At 36.8% G+C, this 17978-nt stretch overlaps 1 protein-coding gene across 1 annotated transcript; it reads left to right on the plus strand.

Moving 5' to 3' along the window:
- Window positions 1-8241: 8241 nt before the first annotated feature.
- LOC126878414 (fork head domain-containing protein FD4) lies at window positions 8242-12554 on the plus strand. The gene has a single exon (XM_050641178.1). The coding sequence runs from the start codon at window positions 8616-8618 to the stop codon at window positions 9831-9833; it is 1218 nt and encodes a 405-aa protein (XP_050497135.1). The 5' UTR covers window positions 8242-8615; the 3' UTR covers window positions 9834-12554.
- Window positions 12555-17978: the final 5424 nt, after the last annotated feature.

Below are 17978 nucleotides of genomic sequence, written 5' to 3' on the forward strand. Positions count from 1 at the left end.
TTGAATTTAATAAGAGATTTTGTTGCGTGGTTATTTAGAATTAGTATGTGGAAGATATCGTACGATGGTTTTAACCATTTCTTAGATAACGCACGTTTTTATACAAACTTAAGCCTTCAAATATTACGCTTGTCGCTGTACTTCCAATATTCTATATAATTTCGCACCTTCTAGTTTTCCAGAAATGTATAAACATCCGCGAGCTAATCATATTAAATTTGCAAATAAGAAGGAACAAATTTTATTTATGTTATTAACGGTCGATGAATTTTTTTGGAACCCTTTTTACGCTTTGTTTCCGCTGATCCGAGAAACTTAAAATTTGAATCAGTTAAAATCCAAAAAGGGGGACGAACCAACACCTCCGACCACGTTTAAATCAAAATTTTCGCGCGGGGGCGCGCCAGAGCCCAAGCGGAAGTCCTCGAGATCTCTCGAACCACCTTCTTGATTTCGTTGTCGACGATGTCCACTGAAACGTGACCGCTTGGCCGTGTAACAGGATTAGAGGAAGGGGAACAGATTAAATTTCGAGATATTTAGCCGGACCGCTGCACCCGTCTACTCTTTCTGTTAGTATGGCAATGTCCATCGGAGGGAATAGTAGGATTTTCGGCAATATTTTGGGTGTTTAGCCTTTGTCGCGGGACACTGACCATTGTCGCGTGAAACGATGGGCGTGGAGTTGCCGCGTGAAAAGAGGAACCGGCCACCTTCTTCTGTTCTTCCCCTCCATTCTCTTCGCCCGTGTCCCTTACGCGCCTCTTTTTCGAACCACAAAGGGCCTGTGGCCCGATACTTAATTTGCGCTGCACGCGTTCCGATGACTCTCGAATTTGCCATACTTTTGTGGCCTCTTCGAACGTTTGAGTTCTATGGCGTTGGGCTGATTGTCGAGGAAGCGGTCTTTGAATTGTAATGTTGGTATAGTACTATGGGCAGCCTGGTGAACTGTGGAAGCCATCAACACTTGTATAGTGCATTTTCACCTCTTACAGTGCTGCATTTGAGAAATAGTTTTCATATATAGAATACTTTCGAAACTTTATACATATTTATGTTTATCCGACGTTCGATTCAGAAAGTGGGATAATTCGAAAAACGCGTTGTTCGAATTGTCACTGTAAGGATGTTACAGTCGTAATTTGGTCGGTGAAGGATGGTTATGACACTCTTCTTCGACCGAGAGCGTGCAATTTTATATAGGATACCTCTATCGATTGACTTGATAGCGAAAACCTTCACGTATTATCGTAATTTAAAATAATAATTTTTGAATTTCGCAAAGTTTGAGAAGGCTTTCTCCATATCATTAAATAATCATTTTCCAAATATTTTGAGTGTAACGTTTAAATTTGACCAGAAACTTTATTCTTTCCTTGAAGCATTCACCCTCGAAAACTCTATCACGTCTATCGCGTCTCGTTAAATCTCGAAAGGCCACAGATGTAAACAGAAATGGCATCCCGTGGAGCGATTCCCTTCTTCCTTCGCTTCCGCTTTCAAGTGGCGATTCGTTATTTCATCGTTGCGCGCGTCATCGCCTTCTCGAGGGTACTCCGTGTTCTCGAGTGCTTCACTCTCGACAGTTTCACGCCTTGAAAACGAACTACTAATCGATGTTAATAGCGTTTCTTTCGGGAGTACACGTGCTGGCAGTTTCGCTTTCTTCAAGTTGTTTGGTAAATATCTGTATTGATCGTTGAAGGGTTAAAGGATTTTAACAGATGAAATTTCTTTCGGAGATTGGGTTGGGCTGCAGAGATTAAAAATGATATTATAGAAGGACTCGTTACAAAGCGGCAGATACGTTCCGATGTGTGTAATTAGACTACAGATTTATGTAAATTCATATTTTTAAGTTGTGTAAGGTATTATTTCACGTGCTAAGTCCTATAAACGGTACTATACTTCAAATATTTGATGTATCTTTGCACAACATGTGCATTTTTCTACCTTCAAATTTTCACTAAACGCATAAAAATCCGCGGTTGATATATGTATAATATAACATGTAACACACACCCATATATATACCACGTATACATTAGATATAACATGTTACGAGTAAAACACTTCAAAATCCATTAAACTCCCATACAACTTGTCACAATTTGCCACATAACCATTTACCTACATTATCCCCGAAAGAAGATCCAAGAATCTCGTGAAATCTCATGCTGGGAAACAGGGAAGCCCCCGACGGGACTAGCACGATAGAGTTTATAAATTATGAATATTTAAGCAGAGAGCGAGACAGCGAGCGCAGCGTTCCCTGAAACGATATTTTCCTATCTCGGTGCAATAACGTCGCGCAATGTAAAAGGGATGCTTAGGAAACAGGATGGTACACGTCACTAAAACGGTAGCATCCCTTTGAGAGCCAGCGTCAAAGCTAATGGACCTTCTCTCTTCTCCACAAGGTTCTATCATGTTTCTCTTCGCCTCTTGTACCGTTTTCTCTCTTCCTTTTCTCTTCGGTACACAGGGTGTTCCAGTAATCGTCGTAGAATCGACAAGGGGCCAACTCAACGTGAAGAAATACACCGAAGACATAGAATACAATTTCTTCATACGGCGCTTCGTTGTCGAGAAAATCGAATTTGAAAATTTATTTAGTGCAAGGGAATTTGGATATGGGTAATAGTGCATAATCGACGAGAGCTTGTTAGGTGCGGAAAGACAAGAGAGACGAACGGATCGTTGTATGGGTATGTGTGCAATGTAAATGTATATGTAAATGTAAAGTTCACCTGCCCTGTGCCGCGAGGCTGAAAATTGAGTAAACTTGACTAATTGGCAGGAGGTTATTCTAAATGCCAAAATAGGCGAAAAACGTGGAGTAACATTCTCCCGTTTGGGGCTTCATTTTCAAGATAATAGAGTTTGGACGTGTTTAGCTAAGAATTGACACAGAATTATACCTGATTAATTTTCAAATTTCATTCTCTTCGTAAACGAAGTGTCCTATGAAACGTTTGATTCTACCTTGTTAGACTTACTTTCACCGGAAGAGTAACCTCTTCTCAATTATTCATTTCTATCCAGTCCGGAACTAGCCAAGTCTAAGTATGCTTTCAAACTTGATTTTCTCGAAAACGAAACGTCAAGTGAAAAAAACTATTCTACATCTTCGACTTACCTTTTATATAGAACTACCCCTGTCTTATATCTGTATCATCAATACTAAAACATCCTGTATTCTCTATATGGTTCTTCATTTTCTAGGATGGCTCTCTCTCTCTCTCTCTCTCTCTCTCTCTCGTTATAAAGGGCGTCACGGGGGCCGAGGCCAGAAGCCCTGCTAATGTTTAGTACCAGTTGATTGCAAGCTCGTTAGAATATGCATAAAGCACCGTTGTTAAATGCTCTTTCTCTTTGCGTGGTGTGCTGGAGTGAATTTAATGGATGCGTGGTGCTACTCCTGAGCCGTGTCTGAGCACGCGTGCAGCCGCAGAAATGTTGCTGGTGTCGCTCGATTTGGTTCAGAGTAGGATTTTCAGCGGAATGGAGGGTGTGAGAGGGGGTGAAGTTAATTATGCGAAGGGAGGATGGTGGTTGTATGGGAAATAATATCTGTAGTTATAAGACGTTAAAGGGAATTGGAATATTGTTCGGGAGAATTGAATGGGTTGCGAGGAGGATGAGATGGAAAATGGGAGTTTAAGGAGGAAGTTGTACCTAGTATAGCTTTGTGAAATATCTGCTTGCCTCGAGACATTCAAAAGTGCTAGAACATCTCCTGTTTTTAGTGAAACTTTGAACAAACACTTTTTAATAAAATTGCTGGTATACTTGCTTTACCGTAGAAAATATCAAGTTGAACGAATCATGAAAACATAATTCATCTATAATATTTCCTAGTTTTCCAACAAATACATATAACTGTTTCGTGAGTTTGATGCGTTCTGTTAGCCAATCTGACTGGTATCGCAATGGTATGTAAACTATTTAAAGTTTAGTATTATTTACATCCCATTTCTTTTATTCACAGAAACACGAATTCGTAGTAAAAATTCGTAGTTTAGTTAGAATGATACACTAACTATACTTTCAATTCTAAGTAGAATACTATGTATTGAATTTAATTCACGCGTTGTTATTTGGATTCTCAACGATTTCAAAAGCTCGTTTCCGTTGCCTGGAAATCTTCAAGTTTGGTTTATCGGATCCTACGTTTTCGCGAGCGTTTAGAGGGAGTTTGAAAACCGATTAGGAGTGTATTTTGAAGCATCAAAACTAACAGATACCTTGTGCAGTCCGGCTACACGAAACTCGACCGCCCATGCCTCGAAGTTGCTTGGTCGCCTCTCTACCACGACATTTATTAACCTTGCCATCGAAGTTACTCAGTATCTATCTGTTCTGCCCCTGGATTACATACCTGGAGTATTGGCAAAGCAGAGATTAACGACTTACGTGGTTTAACGAAGTTACAAATAGCTCACTATCGAACGATAAAATTCATTGTCCCAAACCGTGTTCCATTATATTCCAGATTTTAAATGATATAATTGTGTGATTTATTTGGAAATTGTCCAAGATAAAGAGAAAAATAGGTGTTTATGATACTTGTATTATAGCACTATAAAGGAGAACGACATTCTTATGCAGTCAGTTAAATACATCCTTGAAATATAAAATATTACAACAAAGACATTAGAGTACGAAATTTTCTGACGTATCAAGATACATATTATTAAGATGTTACACAATTTATCCGCTTTTAGTTTTATTAAGGAAAAGAAAGCTTCGTAATGTCTAATGTAATTTTATGCCGAAATTTTCGTGAGCTCAATGTTTGAACTTTTTTAATATTTGTATTCTGTATTATGTTATTCGTATCTGATTTGCAATAGTTCCAACATACGCTTATTTCGAAATAAGTAGAAATACTTATCGAAAGAATGCTTACTTAAATATCGCCCTAATATGCTCTGTCTAGAAAAGTACCAACATACTCTATGCGGAAAAAATAAATTAAAGGAAGAACACGAATCGGCAACAACCGCGAGGAAAGAAATGGGAGAAGCTGTCAATCGAGCGCCATACATCTGCCACTTACCCGACCTCGATCGTTACAGTACCTTTTTTCCCACAATGACGCTCCATTTCGTCACAATTATCGCCATTATTCGCCGCGAGAAGAGCATTTTAGCCACGCTACACAATGGACCGGTATCTATATACATTCAACCGATGCTTGCTATATCTACACTTAGCTAACACACATACACGCGCGCGCGCGCATAAGAATTGTTCACATACGCATCGCGCGAGTTGGAGCTGAAGCAAGGGCAAAAATCGAGCGGCGATCTTCTTTCGTGGATCGTCTCTCGTTTTATTGTGTTTTGACAGCAGGTTTCGTGTGGCCACCGTTGCTTTCTTCACGACAAATGATACTGTTTCCTTGGCTACTGCCTTGAGATTTTATCCGAACGAGTTTTTTTGCCGCGAAAATAGCAATAAGGACACTTGAATGACTCCTATTTCACAATCGTATCTGATCGGTCCTAATATAGAGTTACTGGAACATCGGGATGAGATAAATGGGATGTTGGATTTGTTAACAAATTCTTCCTTTCGTGAAGTAGGTTTTGTCGCGAAGGTAAACGGTGACAGTTCGCTGTTTGAACGAATGACCATTCTTCGTTAAATTCCGATTTCATTCGATGCATATGCTGCTTCCAATTGACACGAGCCGGTATTTCCGTGGACGATACATGGAAACGGAAGAACGCGGGAACGCGACAGTAGTAGGGGCGATATCAACGAATCATGAAGAGGTAGGGGGCAGTGAAGGGGGCAGAAGGGTGAAACGAGGGTCGCGGAGGGGCGCGAAACTGTTATTTGCAATGAAACGCAACAATTGCAATCGGAGTCGATGCACGCCGTGTCAGCGTGTTCTGTAAACGCGCCATATTGCAGCTGGGCCGCTCGTGAAAAATAGTGTTTTTGTGCAAGCCGAAACGGCAGATATGAAACCAGCATGGCGGATGCTTACAAATAGTTGCAGGGCGGCGCCTCCATATAAATGCGCGTACCGGTTCATTTTTCTCTCTCTTTCTGCGCCTCTCTCTCTTTTTCTTTCTCTCTCTCTCTCTCTCTCTCTCTCTCTCTCTTTCTCTCTCTCTAGTTCTGTGTCTTTTGTTGTAACGTTCGTATGTAAAGACGAAAAGGACTCTGTGAATGAGGGACCGTGTTCGTTGCTACGGGTAAGTGGAGGGAATTCTGAAAAGTGGCCCTCCCCTTTTTGAATTAGGTACCTAACACAGTGACTAAATAGGTGATTTGGAAGTTGGAAGTTTGGTCGAAGTTATGAAGCAATGATTTCTCTGCTGGGAATACGGGAATCGATTAAAATTTGTTCGTCACGGTATACAAGTAGGTACCCTCTCGGATATTCAGCAATCATAAATATACGAATACATTTCATATAATATGGAATCGTTGTTATCTGCACGTACAGTGGTGTGAAAAGTTATCATCCAAATAGATTCTTCGCTTTATATTATATTCCAAAAGTGATACCTAACAAAATTTTAACTAACATTAAGTATGGGTAACATACGTAATCGTATTCATCAAATTCTAGATCTATCAGTTTTTCACTTAGGTACGAAACAAATTATGTAATCATAATTGTATTTATCAAATGTCTTCATAATGAACATGAAGTAACAAAAATAGAAGACTACAGTGCAGTCGTCATATACTCATTCGCAACAGCTTATTTACTATAATTATTACTATTTATTATTTAATATTTTCGCAATTCATTTGTTAATTTACATTAATATTACATGGTGCAAATATATTATTACAATATTACGCAGCAAAATCAACTTCGAGTGATTACTTACAGACTCGACTTTTTGTTACAATTACGGAGGAAAGAAAAAAAGTACCTTTGCCATTAGTAAGAATTGTGTAATGAAACACTCCCTAGTTGAGTATGAAAATTAATACATAAGTAAAGAATGTTACGTGTTCAGATCCGTTCTAAAGGAACGGAAGTAACAACGTGTGAAGGGAAGAAAGTGTTTCTGAACAGGTAGGTACTTCCGTACCTATAAGAAATGTTCTTGGTTTAGAAACTTAGTTTCTACTACAGTTTTAAGAACCATATAAAAACATTTATTACAATTTCATGCAGCTGATTATAATTACGATAATATTCGGTAGTTTTTCATAGCAAATGTAGAAAGTTGACAAATTTCGACAAGTCGAAAATTATAATCAGACTGTGGAAATTTATACAAATTCATATTTTTATGAACTTAGTTGAAGCAATTATATTTGTTTTACACCTGTAGTTTTCTTTAATTCGCAATAACGATAGAGTCACGTCGTACATTAGCTTCATGCTACAACCTAAATTCCTTGTGTAGTAAAAATCTATCACAATACCAGTCACTCACATAATTTCATCCAAACCGAAACCTTTTCCCACGACATAATCGTACAACAAAACTTCGCTGCTCATCCGCACAATATATCCTAACTAGATCGCGGATTTTTACGAATTTATGAAAAATTTAAAATCGCAAAATTGCAGGGAACGCGTACAGTGCGCTAAAATGTGTAAAATATTCATGGTACAGTACTGGCTACAATATCTATTACATGAATTAATCATGTCGCTACAAAGCTAATTATAGTTTCTTTCTTCCTTCTTTTATTATTAACAAGACATTATTCTAACTTACGACTTTATCAATGAAATAATATGCGTGGTTCCTGTTGAAATTCTTTCTTTTTTTTGGACCATAACAATATCAAATAAATCTTGACGGCTGTCTTGAGTGAATTTCGTGTCAGGAGTGTCACCAGTCAGAACGGCGGTATGTAATAAGGAACAAAGGAGGACAGTGTAATAACCGGAAGTATACTTACCGGATACTTGGGTCCTTTGCTACTCAAAACACATCGTCTCGTCTCTCCAGCTGGACTTCGATCGCCGGCAATGATATCGAGCTTCGTATCGAAAGATAAGAGAACCGGGCAGCATCGGTGAGTCGCGCCGCCGCTCCCGCAACAGATACGAAGCTCAGGATCAATATCCATGGTGGTAGGTGTGGCGGGATGGCAGAGGGTTCCATCTTCGACCGTCCTCTCTGTGCTTATTGGTCGGAGGATCGTTTCACGGGTTCAGGTCTCGGCATACAAAGCCCGCACTCTATTCCGGGTAAACGGGCGGAGCTTGTCGTCTCTCCCCCAGCACCTAGTGGGGAGAAGCCATCGGTGCTCTCCTGGCAGACGGCCGAATCGTAAATCATGACCAGTCGGTCGCTCGGAGCGCATCGTGACAAACAGCCTGAAAACCTATGGAAAACATCGGCCGCGATCGATCCACACTCCGTACCGATCTCTAATTTCGTTTTTCACTTGCTCCAATACCACTGTGCTTCGTCGAACTCAAGCTCAAAATTCATTCGTGCTTGCGACATTACGAACTATCGTACCAGTGACACCTATTAAATGTAAAGATATTTCATAAGAATTCCCGTTATCGACATATCAATTGTTATTAAGACACTGAATGAAGACTGTGAAGTTTCATGATTGTGGTAGTGATCTAGGATCCTAGACAATTGGTTTCTCAAGAAACGACCATGTGCAGCAACGAGAGCCCACCGCCGGCCAAGGAGCCTCTAGCCGTCGGTCTGGGCAACCCCATGACAGGCTTCTTGCCTGGACTGGAACACTATAGACTTCAATTGTACCATTACGCAATGGCTGAGAGACTGAGGCTGGCTCAGCAGCTGCATCCCCAACATCCAGGCGTGGGGCATCCTCCATCCAGTGCTCCAACACATTTAGGGATGGGTCCAGGATTTCCTGCGCCGCTACCATTATATCCGGCTGCAGCGGCTGCTGCCGGATATCCCAGTCGGTTAGCTCTGTCCATGGCTCTTCTTCATCCTCATCATCAGCGTATACCGGAAGAGCCCAAACCTCAACATAGTTACATTGGCCTTATCGCTATGGCGATCTTATCTTCGCCAGAGAAAAAACTCGTGCTATCTGACATCTACCAACATATATTAGAACACTATCCTTACTTTAGAACACGAGGACCAGGCTGGAGGAACTCAATAAGACACAATTTGTCACTGAACGACTGTTTCGTTAAATCAGGAAGAAGTGCTAATGGAAAAGGTCATTATTGGGCCATACATCCAGCGAATCTAGAAGACTTTCGACGGGGAGATTTCAGAAGGCGCAAGGCTCAAAGGAAGGTGAGAAGGCACATGGGTTTAGCCGTCGACGAGGAGCCAGATAGTCCAAGCCCACCTCCGTTACCAGCCACACCACCTCCTCCAGCTACTTTAGGACCCCCAGTGGCTTCTCAGCCCATGCCGGGAATCTGGACGCCACATCACCATCATCCACACCATCAACAGCAACAACAACAGCAACAAACGTTCCAGAGTCAAACTCTGAGGCAGTCATCGACTTTTCAACCTTCGAGGAAGAGACAGTTCGACGTCGCGAGTCTCCTTGCGCCTGATGACCAGCATCAGATAGAGTCCGATCTCAGGCCACAGAAGGCAAGGAGGTTTAGTTGCAGTGAGGATGAGTTACATGATCTTCAGGAGCCTGATCAGGATGAGGAGGATGTTGATGTGGATGTTGTGGCTGAGACAAATACTCTGCCGTCGCCCAACACGCCGTCGGCCAGTCCTGAGGCTAAGGTCATCTCGACGGCTGGTCACTGGTCCAACCAGGGCATTCAGAGTGGGCAGATTTCGGGACTTCATATTCAGAGCCATCTGCAAGCGAGGAATTATTACGTGCCGGCGACCTCCAGCAATGGGTCCAACGTTTAATGGAAGATTTCGCGTTTATTACTCGAGTTATTTCTGGTTCGAGACTAATCGCAGACTGTTCGAGGTGGTTGGAGGATTGTGAAGGTGAACGATGCTGGGAGTAAGCGACGTGTAGAGGTGGATAAAGAGGTGATGGATAAGAGGTCGGGAATTCTTTTGATGGACGGCTTTTGGCCTTTTTTTATATTGTTTGGAGGGTTGGTATTTGGGAAGGTTTGAGGCACAGTGGTCCACGAACGAAATTTAGAATAAAATTTAACTAGATGATACAAGAAAGGAAACGATTGTGGACTGTGAATTGTGGATTTTTATGCAAGTTCGTTATTTCCAGGAATACAGCAGCGCCTTGATTATTTGAACTTACTGTTAATTTATACTGTTCGCATAATCGAATAACTTTCATGTCAGGGAGAATTATTTATTTGATTACGATTATGTTTCACTTTAGTAATTATTTTATGAATGCTGATATTAGATAGAAATAAAAGCTTGCGAATAGAAGTGTCATAATTTTATCCATTTTCTATTTTCGTTTTGCAATCTTTGTTGTCAGGGACCATTCCTAAATTTTTCATTAGTCGTGATGTTCGAATAATCGAAGTTCTGCTGTACACGAAGTATAGAACTGAAATAGATATTTGTTTTATCCATAAAAAATTAGAAAATATTAGAAAATTTAAAATATAAACTAAAATTATATTTTTATTTTCGATACATTGTATATTTTTGTGTATTAATGTATTATTTATATTTTTGCACTTTAAAATTTTACATAAATGAATAAAAATCCATAATTTAGTAATAATCTTTAGTTTACAGATTCTTTAGGGCGATTTTCCAATAAATTTAATGATCTTTGTATTAATAAATTTTGATAAGTTAAAAATAAACCAAAGGATAGAAAATTAATCATTTTAGTCTGTAGGATAAATTTTAGTTATCTATAAAGAAGCAATAATTAAAGATATTTAATCCCGAGAACAAAAATTTACAGAATTAATCAAATTTTGAATTGTCTGATTTTAAAGTTATATCGTTATTCAACTCTCGAGTGTTGAGTGTGATAATGAAATTCATTAAAAAATCCCTACTCCAATATCTTTTCAACGTACAAGAGTCATTAGTAGAAAAATTTGGAATTATTTCACCCGAATATGTTATATATTCTAAGATTCTGGCTCGAGTAAATCCAATTTATTTTTAGAGCATAAAATTCGTTAGTATAAAGATCCAAAATTATTTTAATTCTATGCTCCAAGAATCTAAGCCATGAAATTTCGATTTTGGTCCAATGTGCATCGCTAAAATAAACTGGTGCTAATTAGTCGTGCCAAATTGCGTAATTGTTTTTGTTCCTTCGACTATGCCAATTCGATCCTTCACCTTGTAATTAGATTAATATTTATCTAATTGTCTTTGTAAATATACGTATGACCGTTTTTGTTTACTTGGAAGTATGCGCGCAATATGTTATTTTCGCGTATTTTGGGATAAAACGAACGAATTTTCCACTTCTCCATTAATTGGCTGTTCGAACTGATGTCCCGTCGCTTCCGGTACGAATCACGATGTATCTTTCAGTTCGAGTCCGGTACTTGAATCCACGTATCATGCAACACGTGTTAGGGGAGAGTCTATGTGTACTATATAAATATAAATGTATAAGAATACGTGTAGTCGGAGATTTTGAGCTTAGAATTCCATTATTCGCGAATGAACATCAAGATGGACAATTAAAAGATATCGTACTTACTTCCTTATAGATATGCGTTAAAGTCACTCAAAAGTTTCAGCACTTCTCACCTTTTCTGTAAAATTGTGAGACCTGAATTCTTTTTATTAAATTAATGAGTATGTTAGTCATATATTTTTATCAGTCGATATAAAACTACGTGGTATTTATGGTAAACGTCGCGATTAATTATAAAAGTATTTTTAAATCAAATATTTAATTTAAACGTTGCACAAATTTCATTTTCACTCTTAAAATCTTCTCCTTAAGCTAGAGTTCATTGTCATAGAGGGTAAAATTATCAAAAAACTTCTCAAAATGCAAGGATAATAACGAACGTCCATTAATTATGAATATTTGCGTTGATAGTGGAATTCTAGCTTGGGAACTAAGGAATTTGTGTAAATAGAAGGAGGATGCCGCAAAATAGAAAATAATGTGTCTCTATACGTAATTTCATACGTTTTTCCGTAACTATGAAATTCCAATGTGGGGCATTACATCAGACTGAAAAGCAGACCCGCCTGTTCAAAGTGTAATATACGAACGTTCGAAGGTTTACCGATAGTCTCGTCTTTATTATAATCCATATATCGTCTCGAACGATATACACGATATATGAAGAATATTATTCTGTGCAACTTCTCGCCCCTTCTGTATGTATGTATATGTACCTATGTATACGTGCCTACGTATAATTGAGATGTATCACAATTAACATACAAACAAACACAAACACATGCAGACGCGAATAAATATAAATTGAACATACACGAACACGAACCATGATAGACAGATAGATCGCGGTTCTTACGATTCGTTCGTAAATGAAAAATGGCAAATGACTAAATGGAAAGAAATATAGACGGTTTTTTAAAGATTTCCTTAAGTAACACAGATACGTGGTCGATCTGTCTCTCTTGATTCTCAGCGCGGAACTGCCGCATCTCGATTCAATTGAAGCTGAATAAAGTTTCTGTTCCCATGAATTCTCGATTCGTTTTATTCTTCACCTGCCGCATTTTTAACGTGATTGGACAATTTTTAGCTCTAAACAAGAAAGGAAATCTGTACAGGACTGTATGGTTAAGGTCCTAGGTTGATAACTTTTTTAGGAGGAAACAAGTGTTCGTTAAAACAAATTTCGAATTTGAATTTCGCTAACGCAAGAGAACATTTGAGAAATTTGAATCTTTCCTTTGTAAGAAAGTTAAATTGATTCCAGTTTAATTCGGCGGGAAAGAGATATACTTGTTATGAACGAGTGCTGTGACTAAAAATATTGCAAAGTTTTGTTGTTCTATTTTGTGTTTAAGACAAAATAAAAGATTTGAAAACAAAGCACAAGCAGTAAGCATAATAATATATAAGAAGCGTACAAATATCTTGACATAGATAATATGTATAGTGCATTAGAAGATTGAAAATATCACGCATAATGATTTGAACTATGAATTCAGTGAACTTTGGCTAATGAGTATAACCTAACTATGCACGTACCTATTTCAAACAAATGCAGGAATATAATTATCTTTACACAAATGATAAATCTCTCTCTCTCTCTCCCTCTTTCTCTCTCTCTCCCTCTTTCTCTTTCTCTCTCAATATAAAGTTATCAGTTTTTACAATGCAATAGATCGGTTACTGAAATCACGTGTTAAATCGTTGTCAACTAAACAAATGTTCATTTACTAAAACAAATCTTTTATCGGTTAATGTAAACTCTTTAAAAGCAATAGAATCGAAATGAAGATAAGAATAAAAATACTAATAACTACATGAATTATACGATATGATATTATTGAACGTTATTCACTATCCAATAAACAAAAAAATGATATTAAGTGAATACGAGTGATGACCATAATTACCAGGAGCAAAGTTGCTTTCAATCATAATTCTTGATAATAATTATACCTGAGTATAAAATAATTAATAATAGACGTGTATACGCGGCTTTGGGTCTGATAGGATTAAAATCATGTTACGATAAATTGATCCAGAAATATCGAATATAATTATTCACTAATAGAATAAAAACACTGTTATTTTAAAAGAATTATTCCTAATTACCAGACACTTCATGTTTTTAATCTTGTTCCAGCATCTCGGAAGCATTTACATATTTCGAACACGCGTTGGAAAACTAACAGCGTTGCAAATCCTTCAACACACGAGAATATCGGTGAATCCTTATCGTGTTCTTACGTGCATCGACTAAATGGCCACGATAGAAGCGTTTGTTGTTACGACAAGTAAAGTGCATAGCCACATTGGCCACTCAGGATTTTCCATCGGTGCACAAATGTACACGGAATGTTTGTGTCAACTTTTCGCATTTTTCTGCGTGTCACGGAACCCGTTTGAGAAAAAGGCGGGAAAAATAACGAAGGTATTCGTGTTAAGAGCGGGATTGCACGCGGTTTGTTTTTCGAGGCATTTCTATCGGTGGCGGCTTAAAATCATCGATGATTCGTTCCCGTCACAAAACAACATCCAGCACACGATTCAATACACTTTGAAGCTATTTAACGATTTAACGATTAATTATGCAGAACGTTTCGTATATGCGTTTTGATGTTGACTCGACTGAAACGTGTTTAGTACTTCTTTTACCATTAGCTTCATTTGAGGATCGGAAACCCCAAGGAATAACGTGTCTTTGAAAGAGAGAAATTATTTGGGAACTTTTAAATACAATTATTGGAAGGCTGTTTTTGTCAATAATAATCTTATATTATATTATAAATATTCTCCATTGGGGGTTACATATAAATGAAAAACTCTGCCTTTAAGTAATTTCGAATAAAGTATACCTGAAATAACAAATTTTCACGATAACACAGTATTACCGACTATTTGGACATTTTGAAAAACAAAACATTCCAGATATTATTATTAAAAATAATTTGTTATATTTATCTTTCGACTAATGTCTTCTCTACTACTACTTTTTTCTTTCACTTGTATCATAGAATAATTCAAGCTGTGACATACTTCATGAACTCTTGTTTTATCAATCAGTTTTTTCTTCGAATCATCGCTTCAATTTTTTAGGTTGCAGAACGACACAAATGGAATAGATAAATATTATTTACATTCACTTAAATCATAAAGTGCGTCGATGTGCTTAGTTTATCTATGTATACTTGTGCACAGTGATTACTAGTCGATCGTTCATTTGCTTATTGCACATTATACTTTCAATTATTGCAACGTAACTTCTTTAGATAATCGTATCAGTGCTTTAAGTTCGATAAGGGGACGAGAAAATCATATGACAAAATGTTTTAACATACAAATAAGACAGAAGCGATGTTCGAAACGATTTGCTAAAAACCTGTCTTATCTAATAATATACTCGAATGTAAAATATCATAAGTGGAACACTTAACAAAGACCTGGTTTACGATTTTCATGGCATAATACGAGTAAGATGATATTTTGTAAAAAATATTACATATATCAAAGTTTTTATTATGTACATATTATGTTTCGAATTTTTAATTGAAAATAGAATGTAAGCAAATTGCAAATATACCTTGCAAAAAATCATTCAAATCAAAAATATAAATGTGTATGTTGTAAATTCACTGAAATGTTCATTAAAAATTTTGAATTATTAAACCAAATAATATGATATGAAATTTTTATTCCAAGTTTATTAAAATAATATAATATAAAATTTCTATTAAAAATCATGAAATATTTACGAAAATTGAATTTGAGATTCGAACGTGAATCTATATCGGTATACCTACGAGACAAAAATAAAGGAGATATTTTTTAATTTTCCTTATATTTTTATATGAAATTTTATAAAAAGGATTTATTATTATAATGCACGTTAAGTAGTTATAATCGGGTTTAAAATCGATAAAAATCGATGCTATTTTGCAGGTGTTTGGTAATGATAATGCGACGATAATATTAGGCCGTGCTTAAAGCGTGCTTTCAAGAATATAATCATTTTGTTCGGTGCAGCTTTTAGCCGAGTTTTTGATTTTAACGGTTCGCTATTAAAAGTTTTGCGAACAATTTAGCCGACGGAATCGTGTTCAAGATACAGCGTTAAAATTCGTAATTAACCGAGCTGCGGCGTTCTCGACGTGTTAAATATGAATCTCAGCTGCCATTTGAATTTTCACGGGAAATCGAATTCAAACGCTTCGACGATTCCACAAAATTTGTAAAACTTTAACAATATCCTACTTACCATATTTTATGATAATATTCAAATGTACTTGGAATATTCGAAATTTATATGCAAAGCTAGAAGAAGTTTGTCTAAAATTCGAATCGAAATTTAGAATGAAATAACAACAAATACAGTAGAGAAATTAATAATACAAATGCCGATATCGATTAAAATAATAATCGAGAGATACGCTAAATATAAATGAGAAGAAATTGAACGTTACATCAGCGTAGCCTTAAAAATTATTTAAATCTTCTTATTAAATAATTGAGAAAAGAATTTCAGCAACCTGTCCAAGGATACGATATCTTCAAAATCGAGGATTATAATATTCGTGCAGGGGGATCTGATCGAAAAAATTGAGAGGCTGAGGGGATGAATGGTCAAATCAGGGATAAAGGAAAATATTTTTTCCCTTATAGTAATAATAGGAGAAGATTTTAATGCCATGAGTACTATAATATATAATAAATATATTACATATTATTTTTTAAAAATATAATACAAATAACAATAGCGAAGAAAAATATTTCTAAAATATCTTTAACAATGTATAAGGTTATACGACACGATTTCGATCTATCACGCTGAACAAAGAAGCATTGAGAAAACCGCATTTCTTTTCCATCTGTCTCCCGGTTCGTGATTTCGTTTTATGGTCAGCGTTACGCTACGTCATTATTTGTTAAATATTCGAAAACTCGGAACGATAGGTCGCTTAGTGGGTTTGGAACAACAAACCAGATCAACGTTTGCATAGTTACAATGGGCTTTCCAGCAAGCAAACGCGTCTGACTGTTTTTCTAACACCCTGTTCGTGGTATAGAATCGTCTGGGAATGTAAAGAACTAGTTCGAAATGGATACAAGGAAGAATTTTCACATGACCTACGTCAAATTTTAGTTTAGTGGAAACTTAAGAACAAAGTAAAAATTTTGAAGGAAAGGTATTACCTGATGTATAACTGCTACGTAAAGTTATAATTCTCCCAAATTTAACGATAGGAGGTAAAATATGTCTAAAGCCTAGAAACTTTCAATTAATTTTTCTATCTGAAATGTTGTCTTGCCTATATTATTGTATCATAACTTACAAAGCACGTTCCGAAGATTTGTATTTAACGTCTTATCGTTAACCACTGTTTTAATTTCTCTTCTATAAAAGATTATTTAACAAGCTTTAAACAGATCAATCTTTTTCAAAAATTATAAAGTTCAACCTATTATAGTATTTGATCAAACGGTGAAAAGCTTGAAATTCACAAACCTATATATTTAAAACCACATGAAACCACATAAATATTTGCCATTAATCGAATTTTTCCAATTTTTCGTACCGAATTGTTAATACAGAGTTGTTAATTATTTTTCAGAAAAACATTCCTCCGAAGAAAGATTATTTCTTTAAAAAATTGCTAATATCGTTTGAATCACTATTATTAACGATATTTTAAGGGATGTGTAACTACTATATAGTCGAAATTCCGAGTTATTGTGATTCATCTACGTTGAAATATTTTCAGAATCTTGGAGAAACGAACAACATCCTGTCCCGTGTCCGTATCGTTTGTCATCGTCGGAAGCAATATTTAACAAATTGCTTTCGTTTTCATCGCGGGGCTTCCCGCCTCTGTGCCAGTGTACTATTGAGGATTAGGTTGTCGCTCGCAATACGATCGTTTAAGGTTTCATTTGATGAATCAAGAGACAATGGAACACTTTGTCACAGGAACTGGTAAATCTTGTATTGTTGCTGGCAAAGAACTCGCAGGAAAATTAGAATACTGAAGTACCGCCTGATATTGTGACGTAAACATTTCTATGTTATAATGAATATTTAACAAATTCCTCATAAACGAATATTTAACGAATTATTTACCAGAATTACACGTTATTTAACGTTAAAAAGGAAACCGGCTTGTAAAATGTTATACATCTACTACTCCATCGAACGTGCTCGATGCACCTCACATAACTATCAGATCCATCGTGAGCGAAACAGTTAAGAACCGTTCAAGGAAAACAGATTATCTTATGGATTTTCAAACAACAGCTTAGAATTAATGTCTTTCTCATTGGGGAAGATCTATTCAGCATTATTTGCGATAAGATTAGACAACGTTAGTGAAACACGAACAAGTGTTTAAAATATTCTAATCTAATCCTGTATCTAGTCTAATCCTGAGATGTCATTTTTATACGAAACAAATTATTTA

The sequence above is a fragment of the Bombus huntii genome, chromosome 3, assembly GCF_024542735.1.
Source record: "Bombus huntii isolate Logan2020A chromosome 3, iyBomHunt1.1, whole genome shotgun sequence".
Taxonomy (NCBI): domain Eukaryota; kingdom Metazoa; phylum Arthropoda; class Insecta; order Hymenoptera; family Apidae; genus Bombus; species Bombus huntii.